The sequence below is a fragment of the Eleutherodactylus coqui genome, chromosome 12, assembly GCF_035609145.1.
Source record: "Eleutherodactylus coqui strain aEleCoq1 chromosome 12, aEleCoq1.hap1, whole genome shotgun sequence".
In the NCBI taxonomy this organism is placed as follows: Eukaryota; Metazoa; Chordata; class Amphibia; order Anura; family Eleutherodactylidae; genus Eleutherodactylus; species Eleutherodactylus coqui.
In genome coordinates this window covers 127,518,511-127,542,837 of record NC_089848.1, presented here as the reverse complement: position 1 = coordinate 127,542,837, position 24,327 = coordinate 127,518,511, and the positions used below count along the sequence as shown (strand labels likewise).

At 45.6% G+C, this 24,327-nt stretch overlaps 1 protein-coding gene across 1 annotated transcript in view; it reads left to right on the top strand.

Moving 5' to 3' along the window:
* The window catches only part of NEBL (nebulette), a 209,132-nt gene that overhangs the window by 73,060 nt on the left and 111,745 nt on the right, over window positions 1-24,327 (top strand). The window contains exon 3 of the mRNA XM_066585577.1: window positions 23,134-23,218. Coding sequence (XP_066441674.1) covers window positions 23,134-23,218 — 85 coding nt within the window. The remainder of the gene's footprint in view (window positions 1-23,133; window positions 23,219-24,327) is intronic.

The following is a 24,327-nucleotide window of genomic DNA, read 5'->3' as shown; positions in this document are numbered from 1 at the left end:
GGTGTGAAGCTGGCCTCAAACGTTTCAGGTAACATCGCTCTCAACCAATGGCAGTAGCTGCGTTGCGCTCATTCCCTGGCGGCCGTCATCTATGCGCTAATCATGGCCGTCGGCCCCTTCCCTCGGGCTTTGTTCACAGGAGCGATTTTTCTGCTCAGTCATGAAACCCCAAAAATCGGACCGAAATCAGATGGAAATAAAGGATATTATTGTAAACGCTTTTATTCACGCGCAATTTACGCAAACAAGTAATACGGCGCCCAATGCCACTGGTGGGCGAACGCTTCTGGGACTCAGACAAAATAACCATTTAAATCGAGGTTGTCCGCCGCACAAGTGACCGTGCCTCGCGGGCGCAAACATTCTAGTAACCTATTTGCTCATGTAAAGCCGCCCTTAGCGTGCCCACCCACTACCGGGTTTTTTTTCTCTGCGAATTCGCTGCGTTTTTTCCCCCTTAATGTCAATGGGACTTTCTCATGTTAAAATCGCAACACACAAAAAACACAATTTAGCGCCAAACTGCGTTTTTTTTTTTGTGTGTTGCGATTTTAACAATAGAAAGTCCCATTGACATTAAGGGGAAAAAAACGCAGCGAATTCGCAGCGAAAAAAAAAACTGTAGTGGGTGGGCACGCTAAGGCCACGGTCACACAGGGCGGATTCCCGATGGAAATCCCGCGGTTTGGCCGCAGCGAAAAACTGCAACATTTCCGTCGGGAGAACCGCTGCTTCAAATCCCGCAGCGGGCTTGAAGCGGCCTGGCGGCTCGCTCTTCTGCTGCGGCCGGCGCTCACATAGAGAAGAGCGCGGCCGCAGCGGGAAAAAAAAATGGACATGCTACGGTTGGCAAATCCGCGCCGCAGCGGCGGTTTCTGCCGGATTAGCCACAGCGGATTTGCTGTCCCGTGTGGACAAGATTTTTGAGAAATCTCATCCACATGGCTGGCTAATCCCGGGATTAGCGGCCGCATGTGGATTTGCCGCGGCAAAATTCCACACGGAATTTCCGCGACAAATCCACCCCTTGCGAACCCAGCCTAAGGCTGTCTTTATGGCCCATAGCAACCAATCACAGTGAGGCTTCCACTTTGGCAGAGCAGTTTAGCCAACGTTACTGTGAACGCTGTGTAAACTAAATCCATCAGAAATGCCGCAATTGCATTTTTTTTCATTTCTCCCCATTTAAAAGTTTTTCAAAGTTTTTTTTTTTCTTTCCCCCATGCATTATACAGTATATTAAATGATAGTCTAACACAATACACTATTATGGTTCTTGGAAGGGGGCTGTGCGTGTGGGGGGGAGGCAGGGAGCTTCCGCCTACTTGTTGTTCACATGAATGTGTTTGTGTTGCGTGTAAACTTTGCGCTCGCAATATGCAGTGAATAAAACCTATTGATTTCAATGGGTTCGGTCACATGTGCTTTTTTTGCGCGTGTATTTCGGTTGCACAAAAAAACTCTATTTTTGTGTGTATTGCATAGGAAAATAGCACATGTTAAACTACCCACCATCGCGCAAATGTGCAGTGCAGATGCACGGGTAACCATCCTCCCCCGCGTGGAGCCGGTCATAGGCTAATACTGCAGAGCTTTACTTTTTGCCTTTTTAGCTTTCAATCAATAGGAGCCCAAATGAGCAAACAAAGATTACAGCGAGGTTCTCCATGACTGCCAGCGATTCACGGGAAGGTAAAACTTGTGAAACATTTCAACTCCATTTCTGGCGCGGGGATCGGGGAAACAACGAGCCGGCTCACAGGAGACGATAACCAGAAAGGGAATCACATTTTACTCTAAACCAACAAAAGCTCTGAGAACGTCGCAGACGACGGCGCCAAAGATGTCATTGTGTTATTAGTGCAAACATGAAAGTCCAAACGTGCGCCATACTTATTTACGTGCTGTAAAAATTATCCGTCCGAATACCAAGAGCTTAAAGGGGTTTTCCAGAACTTTACTATCTACGAGCAATCCTCGGAATACGGTCTGCCATGAGAGCTGGCCCAGTGATCGGCTGATCGGCAGGGATCCCAAGTGGTGGACTCCTGACGATCAACCATTACTGATAGTTATGTCCTGGACCCGCCCTTAAAGGGTTATTCCTGTCTAAGCCCTTTATGATATATCCACAGGATATGCCATAAAAGTCTGATAGCTGTGGAAATCACCGGATCTGCACGTCTCGAATCTGATCTCATCCATTCCCGGACCACTTGCATGTGGGAGTTAGAGAAACAACCAAGTAGGCTGCTTTATATTGTTTCCATAACTCCTATAGAAGTCTAAAATACTGGAAACCTTGATGGAAGATTGATACACGGCCAAACACAGGGTTTTTACAGGTGGGGGCTACATAAAATTAAACAATGCCTCTTACCCTGCCCATTTAGCAATAGTGTCCCATCTGTAGCCCTGCTTAGTTATAGTGCGTCCTCTGTGACCCCACTTAGTTATAGTGCACCCTCTGTGACCCCACTTAGTAGTGTCTCTTGTTTGGCCCCACTTAGTCATAGTGCGCCCTATGTAGATCCATCTATAGTGTCCTCTCTGTAGCCTCACTTAGTAGTGTCTCTTCCATGATCTCCCTTATTAATAGTTCCTCCTCTGTCCTCACCTAATTATAATTCTTCTTCTGTGTTCCCACTTAGTTATATTGCCCCCACTGTGGCACTACTTAGTGGTGTCTCTTATGTGGTCCCACTTAGATACAGTGCCCACTCTGTGGCTCAACCTATAGTGCCCCCTCTGTGGCCCCACTTAGTAATAAGCCATCCTCTAGGTCCCAACTTGGTTATAGTGCCCACTCTATGGACTCATTTAGTTATAGTGCCCACTCTGTGGCCTCATTTAGTTAGAGTGCCCACTCTGTGGCCTCAGTTAGAGTGCCCACTCTGTGGCCTCAGTTAGAGTGCCCACTCTGTGGCCTCAGTTAGAGTGCCCACTCTGTGGCCTCAGTTAGAGTGCCCACTCTGTGGCCTCATTTAGTTAGAGTGCCCACTCTGTGGCCTCAGTTAGAGTGCCCACTCTGTGGCCTCATTTAGTTAGAGTGCCCACTCTGTGGCCTCATTTAGTTAGAGTGCCCACTCTGTGGCCTCATTTAGTTAGAGTGCCCACTCTGTGGCCTCATTTAGTTAGAGTGCCCACTCTGTGGCCTCATTTAGTTAGAGTGCCCACTCTGTGGCCTCATTTAGTTAGAGTGCCCACTCTGTGGCCCAACTTGGTTGTAGTGTCTTCAACTTTCTGTCTCTCCACTTAGGGTCCCAGTCTGTCTCCCCACTTAGTTATATTACCTCCTCTGTCTTTATACTTAGTAATAGTGTCCCCCCTTTCTCACCATTTAGTTATAGGGCCACATCTATGGCTCCACTTACTATTAAGACCAGAGCTCTCTAGGTCCTACTTTGGTTATAGTGTCCACTCTGTGGCCTCATTAATAGTTCCCAACTCTGTGGCCCCCTTTGTCATATTGCCCCTCTGTAACCCAACTTGGTTGTAGTGTCCTTCTGTCTCTCGTCTTGGACTATCCCCCTGTCTCTTCAGTTAGAGTGGTCCCTCTGTGTCTCCATTTGGGGTCCCCATCTGTCTCCCCACTTAGTTATAGTGTGTCCTCAGTCTTTATACTTAGTAATAGTGCCCCTCTGTCTCACCATTTAGTTATAGTACCACATCTGTGGCCCCACTTAGTAACAGTGCCCCTCTGTGGCCCCACTTAGTAACAGTCACCCTTGCAGTCACAGATCCAGCAGCGGCCCAATTGTCCTCACATATTGCTACCAGATGCTGCACCTTCTGCACAGGACATAATCCAATTCCACCCCCTTTCCTACTCAATGTGTCCAGAGAACAGGGGAGGGGAAACTGTCGGATTATTCTGTATACCTAGCATACGACATCCGGCAGCCATGTATAAGGAAAGCATTTGTGCTGCGGCTGGCTGTCTTAAAGGGACCACTAGTCTTTGCAGGTGGCATTTATGGTTTACTGGGCAACTGGAACCACATCCAAGTACCGCGAGTTACCTAATGCAGTGACAGTAAGTGACTAGTAGATTGTGGTTATTACAGCAGGACTGGGTAAAATAAAGCATAATGATAGCCATATGAAAACTTTGTGTTGCTCTCATCACATATCTAAATTGACTTGGCTGTGAAGATACTAGTTAATGACCTAGTTACCATGGTATCTCTTGTACTTCAGGTTGTGACCCACATATGGAGGTGTGAGAAAACAGTGGGAGCAATGCTGCTGACAGCTTCCGAATAATCTCCCTGTATTACACATAAGAGGAGACTCATTGTTCAGTGTCCTTATCTAATTTGTACATTCTTGTTAAAGAATGTAAGCAATGCGTGTGCAAGAGTGATCAAAAACTACATGAAGTTCCTTAAAGACATAATATCACCTTTATCTATGTTGGATTATAGGGAACTTTGGACCCCCTCTATGACCCAGAATGGAGAGCAGCTCCCATTCTGGCAGACCTTCTGCTGTACTGTAATACTATATCTCCTCTGCAGGGCAAATGTGCAACTGCCCGCGGCCCCTTGCCGAATCGGCTGATTGCAGGTAAAGGAGGGGTGTGTGCCAAGAGTGAGATCCAGGGTGATCAGCGGTTCATTCCAGGTACTGCATTGGGGGAGGAGTTTTTGCATCTTGGCAAACCCCTTTAAGTGTCATGTTTAAATGGATCCATTGATATCTATGGGGAGCAGACCTCTCGAGCTCAGTGAGCACATAGGTATCCATTATTATTTTTTTTGGGGTGGAGAAATAGTACCGCACATTGCCTTATTGACCCACTGCAAAAGAATGTATCTTAAATGCCAAACCCTACCCAAAAAATAAAGTTACCTAGTTTTTCTTAGGGGAGTTGGGGAGCCCATCACAAGGGTTGCAGTTGTGATTGAGCTCCTAAGTCAAGCGGCCTATAGGCCCCCTTCACCACTGTGTTAGTAAGAATTACCATCATTGGCCCTCCTGCCCAATTCCGCTCCACTCTAGCAACCAGTAATGAGGACGGAATTCCTCATTCACGCTGATGCTGCTGGCCGCGCAGCCTGACTCCTCCCACAGCTCATACCGTACTAAGCAGGACACTAGGGGGAGCAGTTGGGTTGCTGAGGCAGGCATCAGCATTCTACATGAATGAGGAAGTCTGTCCTGACTATTGGCTGGCATGGAGCTCAGTTGTGGCTATGCTGAGTTACTATAGGTGCACTACAGCTACACTGGATACAAAAAGTCTACTTCCAAAACTAGTTTGTAAAGTCCAGCACCAATTTGATGCCCATCAGAACTGTTTTTAAAGATGCCATAATAAAGTGAAGTCTTTCTTCACTAAGTCGGTGCTGCAGTTTACAGACTTATTTGGAAGTCTCCTCTCCTGTCTGTCCACCAGAGCTTCTGTGCGCCCTTCAAGACTGCATTCAGCTGGAACACATTGGGAATTGATCCAGGACTGGGTGAGCTGACTTACTGCTATTTGTATAAAAAGTCTACACACCCCTGGGTAGAATGCCAGGTTTTTGACATGTTAAAAAAAGATGAATCATTTCAGATTTATGTCCACCTAAAATGTAAAAGGAAAACTAAAATAGCGTGGTTACATAAATCTGCACACCCTAAAACGAATACGTTATCATTATGACACCATTCAGTGTTTTTGGGTAGGTGTCTATCAGCATGGCACATCTTCACTTGGTAGTCTGCCAATCTTCCATTTAAAAGCGCTCCAAATCTGTCAGATTGCAAGGGCATTTCGTGTGTGGCGCCCTCTTCAGGCCACCCACAGATCGTCAATCGGATTCAGGCTTGGGCTTTAAATGGGCTATTACAAAACTCTGATCTTCTTCTGGTAAAGTGTTACGATCATGTGGGCTAATAATCACAGGGCCCACACGATCGTGACCGAAGGATGGATACGCACGGGTTTCAGACAACTTGCCCTGTGCTACAGGGAGGATGACATGGCCCTACCTGAGCGGGGACATCGCCCTGATAAAGGGCGGCCCAGCGGTCTTCGGGACTGGGCCCTAGCTGCTCCTAGGAACCACGCCACCAGAACAGGACTCATACACATGCCACATGACAGGGACAGAACAACCGGACACCCAGAGCAGAAAACACAGCATACGGCAGCCAAAATGCAACCACTAATCACAGATAGTAAGCTGAATATAAATACTAGGTATTAGTTGACATTTTGTTCAAAACATGTAAGCTAGCGGGCCACTTCACAGCTCCTGGCTATACCGCTATTCCCTACACTAACCAGGAGTCCAGCAGCACAGAACACACAGAACAGGACAGCACTACCGGCACAGACTCTACCAGCAACAACATATAGTGAAAATCACACGGACTCCACCCAGAGCTCACATGCACACAGATGAAACTCCACAGCAAGCCTATGTGTCCTCATACAGGGGGGATAGACAGTCAGCCACCGTGCTGACATAGGGAACTGTGTCAGGGATCCACCAACTGACACACAAAGCAAGACTTAAGACGTTTGGAGGCTGCGCCTGTCAAGGGAAGGGAAAAGGGGTGCTGCATGTGCTGCAGACAAGGACTACAGGTGTCCAAACCATCTTTCGGGAAGCAGAGAGACTCAACAGACCTACATGCAAACACAGATCAGAGTTGGAACAAACCAGATACATCCAAACAGTACCAGACCAGCCTCAACTACTGAGGGGAGCTGTTTTTTTATGTGCTGCAGACTAAAGGGGATTGGCTGCTGGAGAATACCACACCCAGCTAGCTCAATTAACCCTCACCTGTGGAGCAGTGCTGCTAAGAACCTTAGCACTACAGATCCCAGCAACACACGTAACATGAAGCCATTCTTTTATTGATTTAGCAGTATGCTTTGGGTTGTTATAGATCTGAAAGGTGAAATTCATCTTCACCTTTTTAGCAGGTTTTGTGCCCAAAAAGACTGATATTTGCAACTGTTCATAATTAACTCCACCTTGAGTAATCTCTTGGTGAGTCAATGGGTATCAAAGCCTCAACAACCAGGTATGCCTAATTTTCTGTATGGTGCACCAGAGAAGAACACAACATGGAGTAATTAAGGGTTATTCCAGAGCCCTTCACAAAGAAAAAGCTCATTCACCAGAGTTTTAAATTACAAAAAACTAGAACAAAGGAGTTTATAATAGACGTATCACAAGCGTACAACACCCTACATTACACCTCTGTGGTGTTAACAAGAACTAATCATTACAACAAGTTTGATAATACATAATCTAATCAGATAATAATGTATGCAAGCGTCAGAAGTACAAAAAGTTGTATATAATGACTATATATGTACTCCGGGAAAGGCTCATACCCCTCCTGCTTCCCAAGGAGACAGATGTGTCTACGAACTTCGCATGAAGATGTATTAACTCCTTAACTAACAAGTGTAACACAGAGATCATCTTAATACTTTCACACCTTCCCCTGTTTTGATTACACTTGTATTCCCAAACTAGATATATCCCATGGGCTAGTCCCACAGGGAAGACTTCTGTGCTTCACCTTCCTGAAGCTAGCCTCCAAAGAGGACTTGTCTTTACTCTGTTCTCCAATTTGAGGAACTCCTCTGGGTTCGGAAAACCTTGATCACTGGATGAGGCAGATTGTAGTTGTGACACGAGTGAGCATCCTCACATGGGCGTACCCTAGGGCGCACAACTTTGGTAACTCATTTGATTTGTTTCTTACACATTGTAAGCAAATAAGGTCTACAAACCATTAGGCTGGGTTCACACGGGACTGAAAGCCCGTAGAAATTTCATGGAATGACTGCACAGAAAAAAACGTGAGATTTCCGCCAGATAAGCGCAGCTTCAGAACCCGCGTCCTTTAGCCTTGCATTTTGAAGCTGTTTCTCTGCCTGCATTCTGCTGCGGCCATCTATCCCCATAGAGAGGAGAGAGGCCGCTGCGGAAACAGAGAAAGAATTGACATGCGTCTTTGATTTCTGCACCGCATGTCAATTTCAGCGCGGCTTGGCCACCAGTGTGTGGACGAGATTTTTGCAAATCTCGTCCGCTTTGCTGGCTAATCCTGGGATTAAAAACGCGGGTGGAATTTCCGTGCAGAAAGTCCGAACAAACATTCCGTGGCGATTGCGCCCCGTGTGAACCCAGCCTATAGATTCTAAATGCAACATAAACAGCTAAGAATAGCAATAATATTTGGAATCAAGCTTGATCTATACCCAACACAGCAGAAATCTGGTCATCTTCAGCGGGTTCTACTAATTCGCTCCACATTTGCTTGAGCATTTGATAGAATTCAGAAAAACAGCATAAATGCAGATATTTTAATATCATTTTTTCGTCTTATTGTGATAAATGGCGCAGTCCTTGTGCAATCATTCCTCCAGCTGCATCTGACTAGTAAGGGTAGACCTAATGATCGTCATCCTCCGGTGAGTGAGAATAAAGGGCTTATAGCTGTCCATTGAAAAGACTGCTTTGCTCCATAAGACTGCCATATCAGACACGCTCTCGGACAGTCTTAGGGCTCTTTCACACGAGCCTATATCGGCTTGCCGTTTTCACGGTCGTCCGATATACGCTATGATCTGATGCATTGGATTCCAATGCATCAGATCACATGGCCGTATTCCTGCAATGTAAAAACGCCTGGCCGGCCAATATAGCAATGAGCATTTTTACGTTAGGCCCAAAAGATAGTCCTGGAACTATCTTTTGGGCTGGAATACGTCGGCGGCTGCATGGGCTCCTATGGGAGCCCATGGCAGCTGTTGCAGGTGGAAGGGAATTTAGCAGCTTGGCTGCTAAACACCCTCCCTCTGCTTTTTTCCTCCCATGCAGGCTCACCATTCTTCTTCCCACTGCAGGCTATCTGAAATGGGACGGGGCAGGGCGGAGCGGAGCTAAACATCGGCCCATCCTGCCTCTCCCCATTGCTGGCTGTGGACAAGGGGCGGGATGTGGGCAGAGCTAAGCCCTCTCTCCGCCCCTTGTCCATAGCCATCGATGGAAGGAGGTGGGAAGGGTTGGTGCTTAGCTCTGTCCCGCCCCCTCCCATTGCAAAGAATGAGCGGGGAGGAGAAAAATGGTGAGCCTGCAATGGGGAGGGAGGAAAAAGCGGCGACGGCATGGTAGTCTTGGCACATATGCGCAGCGACCCATGCCGTCTGAACAGGCACACAAATGTTTGATTTGTGCGCCCGTTCACCAATTTTATCTCTCCCAACATAGCGTATATAGGCCGGTCGTGAAAACTAAGACTGCTAAGGCTATCATGCCATCCCCATGGGGTGGTTTGATAGACTGCCTGTCAGCTTGCAGTATGATGTAATTTCTGTAGCATTACATCATACTGCAGGAGCGATTAAAGCATCGCTAGTTGTGGTCTCCTAGGGGGACTAAAAAAAAAGAGTAAAAATAAGATCAATAAAGTTTTGCTAACTGTGAAAAAAAAGTTTAAATCCAACCCCCTTTTGCCATATGTAAAATAAAAAAACCTAAATAATAAAACAAAAATACATACAGTGATCCCTGGTCTATAGTTGGGGTTGCGTTCCAGAGACCTCCACAATACATAAAAATCAGCGAAATAGCGGCGTTATACTTACACTAATGAATCTGTCAGGTGAACTGCCAAACAATCACAAAAGTGAACAAACAGACTGATGCTGTGATCAGTGAGCCAATCAGTGCCCAGGATACAGAACACATTCCATCAGCCAATAGTGTGCCCTGTACAATCTCGCGCTGGCAAGCGCTAGTGGCGTATTGTATTTCCTGTATGTACAGCAAAATTCCACAATATAGCAAAAAACTCTACGAAAACAGAATTAAATATGGTCTATCTAAAATCTGCGATGCACTGAAGCCGCAATCATTGACCGCGAAATAGCGAGGGTTCACTGTATTGGGTATCACTGCGTCTATAAACGTCCGATCTATCAAAGTAGAACATTATTTACATCTCACGGTGAACGTCGTCTGAAAGAAATAAAAAACCCAGAAATGCACTTTTTCGGTCACCCTGTCTCCCAGAAAAATGCAATAAAAAGTGATCAAAAAGTCGTATGTATTCCGAAATGCTGCCAACGTAAACTACAGGACGTTTCACAAAAAATGAGCCCTGGCACAAGTATGTCGATGATAAAATAAAATTTATTGTGTGCAGAAGATGCAGCAGAAAATAATTTAAAAAAATTAAAGGCCTTTGAAAAAAATAAAAGTAGTACAGCAAAAAAAAAAACTATATAAGTTTGGTATCGTAGTAATCGTACTGACCCATAGAATAAAGTCATCATGTCATTTTTTGTTGTAGTATGTTACATTAAATAGCACCATTGAAAAATACAATTCGTCCCACAAAAAACAATCCCTCGTACAGCGACGTCGATGGTTAAATAAAGGAGTTACGATTTTTTTAAAAAGGGGGAGGAAAAAACAAAAATGGGGGAAAAAAAGCAGCGTCATCAAGGGGTTAATGGCAGTTGTGGTTTTTACAGACATTCTGCTTACACCCTCTTCTTGCACCCACAACATCTCCTAAGGCCTCCTTCCCACGAGCGTGACGGGCTCCGCAGCGTAATATTCCGCTGTGAAGCCCGTCACGGCGCCCCCCAGAGCCCCTATACTTACCTGCGGGAGATAGCGTGAAATCGCTTCCCCGCCCACCACCGCCGCGTCACCGCTCGTCACCGCTCGTCACCGCCCACCGCTCTCGCGTCACCAGCCGTGTCACGTGACGCGGCCGGACCGCGTCATTTGGCGTCATATGACGCTCGGCGGTGGGCGGGAAAGCGTTTTTTCACGCTATCTCCCGCTGGTTACAGCGGGAGATAGCGTGAATGGACGGCTTCCATTGACTGCAATGGAAGCCGTCAGTGCGTACAGCCCGTCCTCACCCGCAGAAAATAGAGCATGCTGCGGGTGAGGACGGGAGAAATCGCGGTGCGTAATTCCGCGGTGGAATTACGCATCGTGAGCATGGAGCTATTAGGTTCAATAGAACCTAATAGCTGCGTGCAACGCAGCGGATTTTCGCCGCGAATTACGCGGCGGAAATCCGTTCGTGGGAAGGAGGCCTAATAGTGAGATTAAATGTTATAGTGATTCTAAGAAACACTTCCCCGAAGTCTTTTAACCCATTAGGCTGCTTGCACACAGCAGAGATGGATTCCTCATGCGGAATCTGGCCCTGGCAGCTGCGGTGTCCGCGCTTACCTGTCCCTTCGCTTCTTCATCTGTACTGTGGATGGACTCGGCGGCTCCCTGTTGGTCATGCGCAGTACGCACAGAATCCGCACAAAAATGGAGCGTGCTGCAAGTTTTACTACACTTGTGGAAACCGCAATTACTTTCCGCAAGTATGCAGGAAAAAACGTTTTCCCATAGCATGCTACGGACGCTAATTGCTGCGGGTCCGCGGTGTGGACTACATACACACTTGTGCAAAAAAGGATCCATGTTACGTCTGAAAGATGTTTTTTCCATCTGCGCGGCCTCTGTATTCGGTCTGTGTCTGTTTTTTTTTTTTTTCTGTACGCCATCCGTTTTTTACATCTGCCAAAAAAAGAGAAACTGGCCCAATTTTATTTTTTTCATCACACGGAGCCAACACATGGACTGTACGTGGATGGCATCCGTGTGCTGCCTGTATACTTCCAATCCCCATTGACTTGAATGGGTGAGTCTCGTCTGTAAGACGGATCAGAATAGCGCATGCGATGAGTTTTTTCGCGCAGTCCGTGGCTGTATAATAAAGCTCCTTAGTGCTTGTTGCCACAATAAATAATACCGCTCAGTACGTGGTCCGTGTGTTTTTAGAGGGGCTACAAACGGAGAAAAAATGCAGTTGCATACCTTAGTGCAAGAGCAACCAGGGCAAAGGGATTTTCTTTAGTGGTCTCTGAAGCCGCCCCTCAGATCTAACAGTGTATCGGCTTTGTCTGCAGTTACAGTTCTTACTATATTGTCACTTGCGTCAATTATATTTAGAAATGTGAGTTTCCTCTCAAGAACAAATGTGGGAAAGCGAAAAGAATCTGCTTGAATTATTGCTTCCTTTGGGTGTTGCTTGTATTCTGCACATGTTAATCCGGTTGGATATTGTTTGGTTTCTTGCCGTTCATCCAGCGGTGGGGTTTTGAGTGTCAGGATAGACTTCTTTAACTATCTGGAAGCAGCCACTTACATTCCATACATTCATTTGTGTCGCCCCTTCCCATCCCAACATTTTCTAACATCTGAAGCACTATTCTTTGCGCCAAACATACCAATGTCCCGATGTGAACGGTAACATGACTTCTGCTATCCCGGGCAAGTCTGCGGTGACGTCAGCAGCACCCTGGACCACGTGATGTGCCGGGCGCTAGCATGCAGCACTGGACACTGAAGGTGTAACGTCTCCCTCTGGTGCCAGCATTGATAGGCTGGCAGGGTTGTCTTTTACCAGGCAGCCTATCAGTGGTTGATGTGGGATATATAAACCGGACCCTTAAGGGCGCTGCTTATACTATTTGTATGCTGATCACGTGCTGTGCCAGAAAGCTTGGAATTTAAAGTATCCACTATTCTAGTACTTGGGTTCTAGGGTTAAGTTAGATCATTTCTTCAGGTTTGTTAGGTTCAGAGGTTGAGGGTTCAGTGTTATTGTTGCCAGTTAGTCTCGGACTGGTCACTGGTATCTTTTTTTTTTTTGTATGGGGTCGCCCTGTTCACAGTGGGTGCTCCGCTTGAGTGAGTGGTCCAGTTGGGGTGGATGTGGCCAACACGCCTGTAAGTTCTCCTTTGCTAGTACTGATATATCTCTATTATTGGTTACTGATTAAATTCCGTCTGTTTCTCTGTGACTTGTCACCTCCAGTTGTGCAAATCCTTTGAACCAGGTGTGACAAACAAACTCCTGATGGAAACCTGATCGTCCCTGCTATAAGTCAATGGGATCGATAAGGGTTCATGGGGATTCATTTGGAAATAGATTTAGTATGGCTGTTATGGCTCCATTATGACTCCATGCAATGATGCTAGTGTGAACAGAGCATTAAAGAGGGTGTGCCAAGTTACAAAGCTTTCTGATTGATAAGGGTGGCCAGAGGCGTAACTTGAAGCTCTTGGACCCCGATGCAAAACCTGTAACAGGGCCCCCAACTATAATGCTTTATTCATAGTACTGGGCTCCCTATATGGAGAAGAGAGGCCTTATGGGCCCCCTAAGGGTCCTGGGCCCGGGTGCAACCGCATTCCCTGCATCCCTTATAGTTATGTCCCTGGGTCATCCTGAGATTTGAGGTCTGATCAGTTCCAAAATGAATGGAGCGGAAATTGCCTAGGTGTGCTGCTCCCCCATTCATTGCAATAACAGCCCCGGAGATTACTGGGTTCACGCACATTAGCAATCTCCAGCATTTGTTATTGAAGTGAATGGACCAGCAGTGCGCCTGCGTGACCTCTGCTTCATTCACTCGGGAACTGACCAGACCCTCATTCTCAGGATTGGGGGGGGGGGCTCAACAGTCAGATACCCATCAATCCTAAAGCTATTTCCTATCCTGTGGATAGCGGATAACTTTGTAACTTGGTGCATACCCTCTGAAAAATAGATATCTGCATAAAAAGTCGAGTGATGCATTATACAATATAACTGTAGAACTGTATGTAAGCAGCTGCTGCGGATTATGGTGCCATGTAATGAAGTGTCAGAGATGTAACTTGTAGCTGTGAAGTCCTAATGCAAAATCTGTAACAGGGGTGCACAATTATAATGCTTTATGTATAGCACTGTTCTGCACAGATGGGGGAAAAAAGTCCACAGGGGCCCTTTAAGGCTCCAGAGCCCGGTGGGACCACAATCTATGCACCCACTATAGTTGTGCCTCTGTTAGTGTTTGTGTTGGCATTATGACATCACATATCTGACAGCCTATAAGCAGCAGATGACTGTGATGATGTTACAGAATTATCTGACCATTGCCTATGACATCACATTGTGTGTAGTATGTAAGCAGCTGATGAATATGGCGTCATAGACCATAACTATTCCCTGGACATTATTATGACACCATGTAAGTAACATTCTGTGGCATATGTGATTACATGTCAGCTGATAGATCATTATGATGTCATGGAATCAGGGGTGTAACTATAGGGGATGCGGTTGCACCCGGACCAATGAGCCTTAGGGGGCCCATAAGGCCTCTCTTCTCCATAGAGGGAGCCCAGTACTATGAATAAAGCATTATAGTTGGGGGCCCTGGTACAGGTTTTGCATTGGGGCCCAGAAGCTTCAAGTTACCCCTCTGTGTAAGTGACCTTTGCTAGAACATTATGACCGCACATATTATATGATGGTTCTCAGAAGGTTATGAAATCGCATGTGTAAGGCTATGTTCACACTGTGGGATTGCACTGGAATTTTCTGTGGCGAATTCCGTAAATAAAAAAAAAGTCAAAACCTGCAGATTTCTGGCATGTTTCTTGGTCAATGGGCAAAATCCACATGCGGAATTCCAACATGGAAATAAGCGATTCTACATCAAGTCATTGTTCCAAGGCTTGTATAAAGAGTCTAACTTTGGCTTGAAGGAATGCTGCCTTCCAATAGGTGGCACTGTGGAGGTATTATTCCATCTCCCTTATTTGCATATTACCCAGAGGAGCATGAGTGGCCTTTTGAGCCTCCTCACTCACGGTCTAGGTGCTCTCCCTAAGGAGAAAAGATAGCGTTTCTGACCTACATGAAGAAGTGACATGTTTTCCATGTTGGAATTCTGCACACTGATTTTTGCCCATTGATAGGACAAATTTGATGCTGTTTGGAGAGGTGAAATTTGCTGCTTTAAATTCTGCCTCGATTCTGCCGTGTGCACATAACCTAATGGCATCTAAGCCGCTGATTGGGACTAGTGAGGAGCAAACTTTTCAAAAGTTAATTTTGGCCGGTTTGTTGAATTTCGCCAAAAAGTTTCATTCAATTCGAGCCAGAACTTCACCAATAACCTTCAGACTGGTGTAAGACACTGAAGAAGAGTTAGAAAAAGGCTCTGCCTAGACAAACTGCCCGGGGTTCGAATTCGTGCTCAACCAAACTTTTAGCAAAGTTCGACCCAAAACGGGGCTCTACTGGTTTGGTTGACTGAACACTAACTGTGACATCACAAAATCATTTAAGTCCCACTATATGCCTTCTAGTAACGAGTTTGTAGCACGTGATCTTATGATGTCATAGACATTATGACATTGCGGATGGGACCGAATTGTATGACCTTGGCCAGGACTTTATGACATAAGACACATTCTGAGTGCATGGAGTCTGCAAGTATTTAATAGCATGAATATCGCCACAGATTGCGTTATGCTTGAACTACAAAGTCCCAGCGGAATGCAGCCTTGTGGCGGTCTGAACGGAGGCTAAAAAAAGCCGTCTATGCACCACATACAGTCTTATTTAGTCCTCTGCAAAATTCATAAATACCCTTTGGCGCGGCGCCCGCATCCTGTTACTATCCTCTATCTCATATTGAAAGACCTTGACAGACTTTACGATGAGAGCTGAGAGTTCTGTACGCTTGCAAAATAGAGAAAATGGAAGCAGGGAAGGTCGCAGAATAGTCACATGTGGAGAGGGGAGTTCTGGGAAACTACAGAAGAGAATTTCCTATATTGAATTACAATATTTGCCCAAACATTCGCTCCCACATTTACTGACTTCAGCCTCCGTTTACTTTAGTCACTTGTAGTTTCTAATCGTTTATTCTTGCAGTAGAAGAAATTTGAACCAATTTCATGTTTGTTTATACACAGCAGTCAATCTGAGCAACAAACCTGCAGTGTAAAGCATAGTGACAGAATGTGGGCTTGGGACTACTTCTGTATGCCAAGAGACAATGCAGGGAGCGGCAGTCACTCTACATATATCTGTCATAATTGGTGTTGAGTCAATCGAAGCAGTCGAATCCTGCAACAGGTCCAACTTTGCTAAAAGTTTGGTGTGAATCCAAACCCTGGGCGGCTCATCTCAGCCAAAACACTAACATTTCTCCTTCTCCTATTCTTCATACTCCTCCTTTTCTTTTCTCCTCTTCTTCTTTCTCTTCTATTTCTTCATTCTTCTCCTCTTTCTCTTCTTCTTACTCTTCTTCCTCCCTTTGTCTTCGCCTTCTTATTCTTCTTCCTCCTCCTCTTCCACCTTTGTTTCTCCATTCTCTTCCTCTTTCTCTTCTTATTACTCCCCCTTCATCTTCCCCCTATTCTTCTTCATTTTCCTCTTCTCCCTCCTCCTATTCTTCTTCTTCCTCCTTCATAATAATAAATGTGGCGCAGTGCTTTCTATAGATGAAAAGTCAAATTGGAACCAGCGCTGGAGCTAGAAGCGTATTGTGAAAGTAGCCTTATTATGTTTTCTTATGACGTCACCACCAAACCTTAATAAACTATAGCGATACATTATATGTACCCCAAACATTATTATGGTTAAGCAATACACTACATGTCACTGAGGGGTGATGATGATATTTTTGTTACTGAAGGCTGAGGATGATGATATTGGCGTCACTGAGGGCTGATGGTGGTTATGATAATATTGCTGTTACTTAGAGCTGATGATGATGGTGATGATAATATTGGCGTTACTGAGGGATGATGGTAATGCTATTGCTGTTACTCAGGGCTGCTGCTGATATTGGTGTTACTGAGGAATGATGATGATGATGATATTTTTGTTACTGAGAGCTGAGGATGATGGTGGTGGTGATGATATTGGCGTTGCTGAGAGCTGAGGATGATGGTGGTGGTGATGATATTGGTGTTGCTGAGAGCTGAGGATGATGGTGGTGGTGATGATATTGGTGTTGCTGAGAGCTGAGGATTATTATGATGATATTGGCATCACTGAGAGCTTATGATGGTGATGATGTTATTGGTGTTACTGAGGGGAGAGGATGATGATGATTTGGGCATTGCTGAGGTCTAATGGTCAGAAACGCTCTTTTCTCCTTAGGGAGAGCAACTACCTATATACTATAAACTAAGTGAGGAGACTCAAATGGCCACGCACGCTCCTCTGGGTAATATGCAAATAAGGGAGATGGAATAAATCCTCCACAGCGCCACCTATTGAAAGGCAGCATTCCTTCGAGTCAAAGTGGGACTTATGGTGAGGTCTAATGGTGATATTGGTGTTACTGAAGGATGATGATGATGATGATTATTATGATATTGGTGTTACTGAAGGATGATGATGATGATTATTATGATATTGGTGTTACTGAAGGATGATGATGATGATTATTATGATATTGGTGTTACTGAAGGATGATGATGATGATGATTATGATATTGGTGTTACTGAAGGATGATGATGATGATTATTATGATATTGGTGTTACTGAAGGATGATGATGATGATGATTATTATGATATTGGTGTTACTGAAGGATGATGATGATGATGATTATTATGATATTGGTGTTACTGAAGGATGATGATGATGATTATTATGATATTGGTGTTACTGAAGGATGATGATGATGATTATTATGATATTGGTGTTACTGAAGGATGATGATGATGATGATGATTATTATGATATTGGTGTTACTGAAGGATGATGATGATGATGATTATTATGATATTGGTGTTACTGAAGGATGATGATGATGATTATTATGATATTGGTGTTACTGAAGGATGATGATAGTAATAAATACTTTGCAATATATCATTGTCCGCTGTTGCTAAACTCCTCCACCCCTCCAAGTGTCATTGGCCATGAGAACAGGATGCCTTTGCTCGTCTCCTACCTTGCATGGATGGAGCAGGCGGCTCTGCGTGATGTGGTGATGCTCGGCTCTGACACGGTGGATCAGCTGGGGCTGTCACTTCTCATCAGATGCAATATGTGGCCATCTGTGTCATGAAAACATGCAGAATGAAAACAAAACAAGCCCTTCTGGTAGCACGTTGCTTGGCGGCCGTCCCAGACATCAGATAACATATGTCTGAAGATCTCCTACACCATATGGCCGTTTCCTTTTAGAATGTAAGCTCCTCTGGACAGCCTGCCCATCCTCATTATGTGATGCAATTCTTGGATTGCAATGTATTAAATTGGAGTTTTCATTGTAAATGTTGCCACATGCCTGAATGCTATTATACGGGAGGGGCAACCCACCACACCGAAGAATTGTCCTAACCATGACTGCTGAAGGAATGCTATTACTATCTGGTGGATCCCAACTATGGGCGAATATAGAAATCATGTGGCCTCCTGTAAACATATTACATTAGAGGCAGCATATCTATACTGTGGTGGGCTTAGGTACAGGGGCTTAGCTCTAGGATACCTCTAAATAATGCAGTGATCATAAAATAGACACCAGTTCTATGCAGCGATAGTGATTACAGTGCAGTTACCTCCAGTGATCATAAGTGGTGTCTTCTGATTAACGACATCCAATTTTATTTTTGTTGCTTATCTAAGACTAGACGATCATGAAGATTTTCTCTAGTTATGACTCCTCACTGTGTACCCTTTTAACATTCTTCCATTATCCCCAATGAACCTTTGAGTAAATCTCCTAATAGTACTAGTATCCCTTCTGTGGACCAAATAGTTCTGGTGTCCCTTCTATGACCCTCTATAATACTGATGGTCTCTCTGTGGCCCCCTGTAGTGCTGGTGTCCCCCTTCTGTGGACCCCATACTTCTTATGTCTCTATTCAGTGGCCCCCTAACACATGCAAGTCCCCTTCAGTGCCCCCATAGCACTAAAGTCCCCCAATAGCACTGGAGTGTCCGTTCTATGGAGTCCCCTCTGTCATCCCTTCCCTGAATGTAGAGCTCTATGAGGAGTTTTACTTACATTCCAGCTGTTGGGGACGCTGCTCCTCCCTCTGTATCTGTAGAACCACAATAAGAGTAGCAAGGAGGTGGAAGGAGCAGCCTGCGCTGATGGAGAGAGCAGCCTCTTCAATAAGCTGATCGGAGAGGATCCCGCATGGAGGACCCCCACCAATCAACTGTTGACCCGTCCTGAGCGTAACTTAGCAATAATTTAGTTCTGGAAAAAACAAATCCCTCCCCTGTAACCCCTGGCTGTGTGCCACAAAGCTGCTCATGACAAAACTTCAGTATTCCTACATCAGGCTGGGTTCACATCGGCGCCTCGGTTTCTGGTTTTCTGTTCCATTATAAGAGTAGAAAAATGGGAAAACAAGAATCCAGTAAAATTTCTATTATTTCAATGGGATTTAGGGGCTCGTTGAGACCCTCGTTAGAGTCTCCCTTAGCGCTACGTTATAGTCAACGGCGCCTGTTCGGTGCCGCTCAGATGTGGCCTGTGCCGGATCCAGCACTTCCGCCTCTGTTATTGTTTGGCTCCTACACCGGGGCCGGACCATAGAAGCCGCCAACGCCGGTCGGCACTGATGTGAGCGAACACAGATTTACTTTCAGTTTCCTCCTATTCTATCTGCTTTCTGGAAAAAAAAAACTTTTTTGGAAACCGTATGGAATGGAACTTTCCATTTTTTTATATTGTGCTCAATGCGGAGACAACCGAGACTAATGCTTTGTATCCATCTGGGCTTTTGTTTAACAGATCCACTAAATCACCGTACGCATGCGCAGTTGGCGAAGTAAAGCTAAAAAAGAAAGCGGATGCGGTAAATCCCCCTCTGCACGCGCAATACTAAGGCTACAGCTAAAAAATCTGTAATCCCGCTGAACATAAAACTAGAGCTAAAGAAATAAAGGAAAAAAGATCTGCTAAAACAATGAGCATCACGGGTAAGAAACGGGCGCAAACGAGACCGAACTATCCGTACTTCTGGCAGATCTGCTTAGCAGGTCATCAGAGTCCTGGATCTGTTTGCATCACTTAGACTTGTGTTTTTTTTACATTTTGAAGAGGAAAAAAGGATTTGTTAAAAAACTATTACCCCTTTCCAGTCCGCTGTCTGACGTCTGAAGACATTCTGATTGAAGGCTATACAGCTCCGATGTCTGAAGACGCCCAGCAGGGTATTCTTACTGTAGATTACTGGCTGCTCTGTTGTCAGGTGCCTCTCCAGCATGTCACATACCGCAGTACTGGCTCTAGCCAGCAGATGGCACCATTGTATAATGGCAGAAATAGAAAAACCCCCTAGGAAAGCCTGAATCCAAAATTGGATTGCAAAGAGTGAAATTGCGCAGATAGGACTTTTTAACACTGTAAATAGTTTCTTTCAACAAGGTGCTTCATGATACGGGAGTCACGCAGTACGGCCCCTTTAGGACGTGTTCGGTGTTCACATCTTGTTACTCGCTCCGTCCCAGGTCCCATCAGGGCGTACGTTTAAAATCTTGTAAACAGAACCCTGAATGGAGCTTGGAGAGAACCCGTCCAGAACAGAACAGTCTGCCAAGGTTGTCTCTCCGGCACATAGTAGGGCAAATTAATGTAAACCTGCTGAAATGGAGACGAATCGTTTCAGCGGTTTTCTATGATGCTCAAGATCAGTTCGGTCCAGTCTCTGTCCAGAAGTTCCATTTTCGGAATTAAGGCGCAGTTGACTATGATGGCCCACCCCCATGCTGGCGGCCCCCCTTCTCCATTTTAACTATTGCTGGTGGGGTAATGTTGCGGCATGCATAGTGTGCTGTGCAGTGCCAAATTGTGTTGCGTATGCCCCTATATGCTAAGCCACACCCTTTGTAGCTCCTCACAGTGATATTGCTTGCTAGTGACTCCTTCATACATGTCTAAATAAGGGCTTCTTCACACTGGTGATTGTGATATCGCCATGAGAAAATGGCGGCAAAATCGTATTTGTGATCAGTGATGCTTTTCCCTGAGAATTGCTTTGCATCGCTGTCCCTCGCAATTTTCTGCATGAAAGACAATACGAGTTTCTAATGTTAATAATGCATCGCAATGCAAAAACATTGCAAGTTCGTGCATCGCAATGCGATAAATCGGAGGCTCCATAGGAAAACATTGGCGAGAAAAAAACGCAGGAAGATAGGACATGCTGCGATTTACAAATCTCGCTTTTCGCAGGACAGAAAACACTCAAATGGGAATGAAGCCATTTAAAATCGTGGGATTCATAATTCTGCATTTTCACTCACTCCCGCATCGCCAGTGTGAAGGCGGCCTAATGGCCAGTTACCAGCTCTACATGGCGACATTGATTACACTGCAATTAGCTCCAGTTATCACTTGTGCTCTCATCTCTGATTGCTATTGTTCTCTCTTCCTTTTCTTTTCTGTCCATGCCCACACCGCCACAACGACTCCTCCGGGCCACAACTTGTCTCTGCAAAAGTTTTTGCTTTTCCATCACCCTCCCTATGTTTTTCACACCTCTACACAATCCATAGTGCCCCAGATAGAAATTAGGCCCCACACAGTAAGTGCTGCTTTTAGTACCCTCCACACAGTAAAAGTGCCCCCATTTCTGCCCATATCAATAATAATGCTGCCTCTTCTGCCCCAAATAAAACCCACTTTCTCCACCAAAAGTAATAATGCCCACATTCTGCCCCCTTAATTAATAATGCCGCCCTTGCTGCCCCATAGTTAATACTGCCCCTCTTCATATATAATAATGCCATTCTTTCTGCCCCCATAATAGATAAGGTCACCACTTCTGCCCCTTAGGTAAAAATGCCATCTTTTCTGCCCCTGCACGGTAATGATGCCACCTTTTCTGCCCTTGTTATAAATAAAGGAGGAGAATGAAGAGCAGTCAGTGTCCCCATAAGTAATATTACCACCTCTTCTGCCCCTGTAATTCCTGATGCCACCTCTTCTGCCCCCTTTACTGCTAGTTTAAAAAGTAAAAGAAGCTGCTGTATGCTCACCCCCTTTCTTCCGGGGTCAGTATGGGTACCGGTATCTGCTGTGACACGCGACCAGCATTAGTCTTGATCAAGCCCTGGCCATGGCCAGTCATGTGTCACAGTATGTACCGGTACCCACGCTGACCCAGGATGATAGGTGGAGAATGAATAGCAGTCCAGAGTGGCCTGGGGGCGCTGTGCAGTTGACTAAAGCCCCTTTATTTAAAGCCGGTGCTCCATTGGCATCATTGTTAATTCGGCCCTGCCTGACGGGACCCATGGATGGAGTCAATAATGAGTTGTGAATAGTTACTGGAATCTATGATGCCCACGAATATTAGGATTGTACAAAGCTAAATATTACTGACTGCCTATGAGATCTCTAGAACAGCATGGAGATCATTTATATTGCACAACGGTGTGCAGATATCGGGGTATAAGGGTATTTTTGCACGGGGCGATAGTTGGCTAACGAATTGCTCAAAAGAGGGATTATAGGCTACTGTTGTTCTTTGTAAACATGGGACCCTACAGAGCAGCGAAAGTTGGTCCGTTTAAACAGGCAGTCCTTCCTAGGTGTACGACTGCCTGTTTACTATGGATGCATGCAGGCGGCTGGTAGACCTCTCCAATGCACTCTCTCTCCATTCACTGAGTGATTTATTACTCCTATCACCCTGTGGAAGGGTATTCTAAGCTGGGGAACGATGAGATGTATCTCATTCACTTATTTAAAGGGGGTGTGCAGTTGTAAATTATTGATGGTCTAACTGTTGGATAGGCTATCACTAGTAGATCAGTGGGTCCAGGAGCCCACTGATACATTTTTTGCTGGGCCAGTGTACTTGTGCATGCAAGCTGATTTTTGCAGGAAGCAGACCGCTCCATTCCCACTGCAGTGGCCAGGCTTGGTATTACAGTCCATTCGCTTCTATGACAACTTGGACTGCAATACAGAGCCTGGCCACTGCAGTGGGAATGGAGCTGTCTCCTTCCAGTATAAATCAGCTCAGTGCACAAGTGCACCGACCTAGCTAACATCGGATTGGCAGGGGTTCCAGGCGAAGACCTCCCCGCCGATCTACTATTGATAACCTGTCTTATGGATAGGCCGACAATAGTTTACAATAGGACATTCCTTTTAAAGGGAACTTGTAAACTGACCCTGAAGGTGATTTCTAAGCAGAATCTGACTTTTCTTGCAGGATTTTACTGACTTGGAAACGGGCGGCCCCCTGAATTCGGGAGATTGGGATAACAATACACTATATGTGCGGTAAACCTCATTGACTTGGTTTCTTCTTTCTCTTATAGACACTATCCGAAACAGTCCTTCACCACCGTGGCCGATACTCCAGAAAACCTTCGCCTCAAACAGCAGAGTGAGATTCAGAGTCAGGTAACTGAATATACGCAGTCGGTCCCCCTGACCAGAGAGCGTTTTAAACAGAGGCTTACGTCGCTTTGTAGTAAAATAGCGCATGCGCGGAAATCTGATTATTGCTGTTTTTTGATGACTCGTTCGCATCCCCTTTGGAGTGTGTGCTGCCGAACGCCATTAAGATCCAGGATAAAAGAGCGCTGTTCTGTTCGGGATTATGCCGCACACTGTAAAAAAACGGAATGGACCCCATTAAAATCGGTGGTGGTGGTGGGTTACGCCATTTTTGAGGATGTCAAACCGCATACTGCTACAGATTACTGAAGTAGAGCAAGTTCCAGATCTCATCCAGTTACAGTTCCTATGGACATCAGATTTAGGGAAATTGCCTTTTAAAATTCCCACACTGCATGCAAGTCTCAGCCAAGTGGTCCGCCGGCCGGACGTATCCACTGCCCGGAGTTCCTTTCATAATCCCTTCTCTCTCACGCTGTGCAATGTGGATGGTGTCTCCTACATATCACACATGCGCAGGGAGATCATGGACCGGCGCATGCACAGGTCAGTTGGCCCTTCTGTGGGCAGATTCAGCATGCACCGGCAAGGATCACTCGGAGGAGGATGCATCTCTGATCGGCAGCACTGCTGACACAGGAGAATACATTCACATTGCACGTTCCTCTATACAACAGGCCTGTGGTGAGTCTGTACTAGTGTGCGCACTTATGATGCCGGTTGGAGGGGATCTCACTTACAGTTTGTCGCCCACGAGTAAAAGTGTCCCTGTTCCGGTGTTCCCTTAATTCCAATTACACAAGCCATAGCGCTGAGCCAGTAAAAGTAGCACCAGCAATTGATATCCGCTTGATTGTGGCTCTGTTGTCTCTTCGGGGGCCCAGTGGGTTCAGGGGGCTCCCGGTGTCTCTTCTTCCAGATGCTATGCTTCCCTCTCAGTCCGAAATGTGTCCCATAATGTCCTTAAAGGGAACCTGTCATCAAGTTTTTACAATCCACTCCACGATAAAGTTTAAACAGCGCTGCTAATGAGATTTCCTTATCGCTATTTGGTTCTGTAATCCTTGCCCGGTACCTTCACAATCTGCTCCTGAAGTTTTCCTGCACCGTAT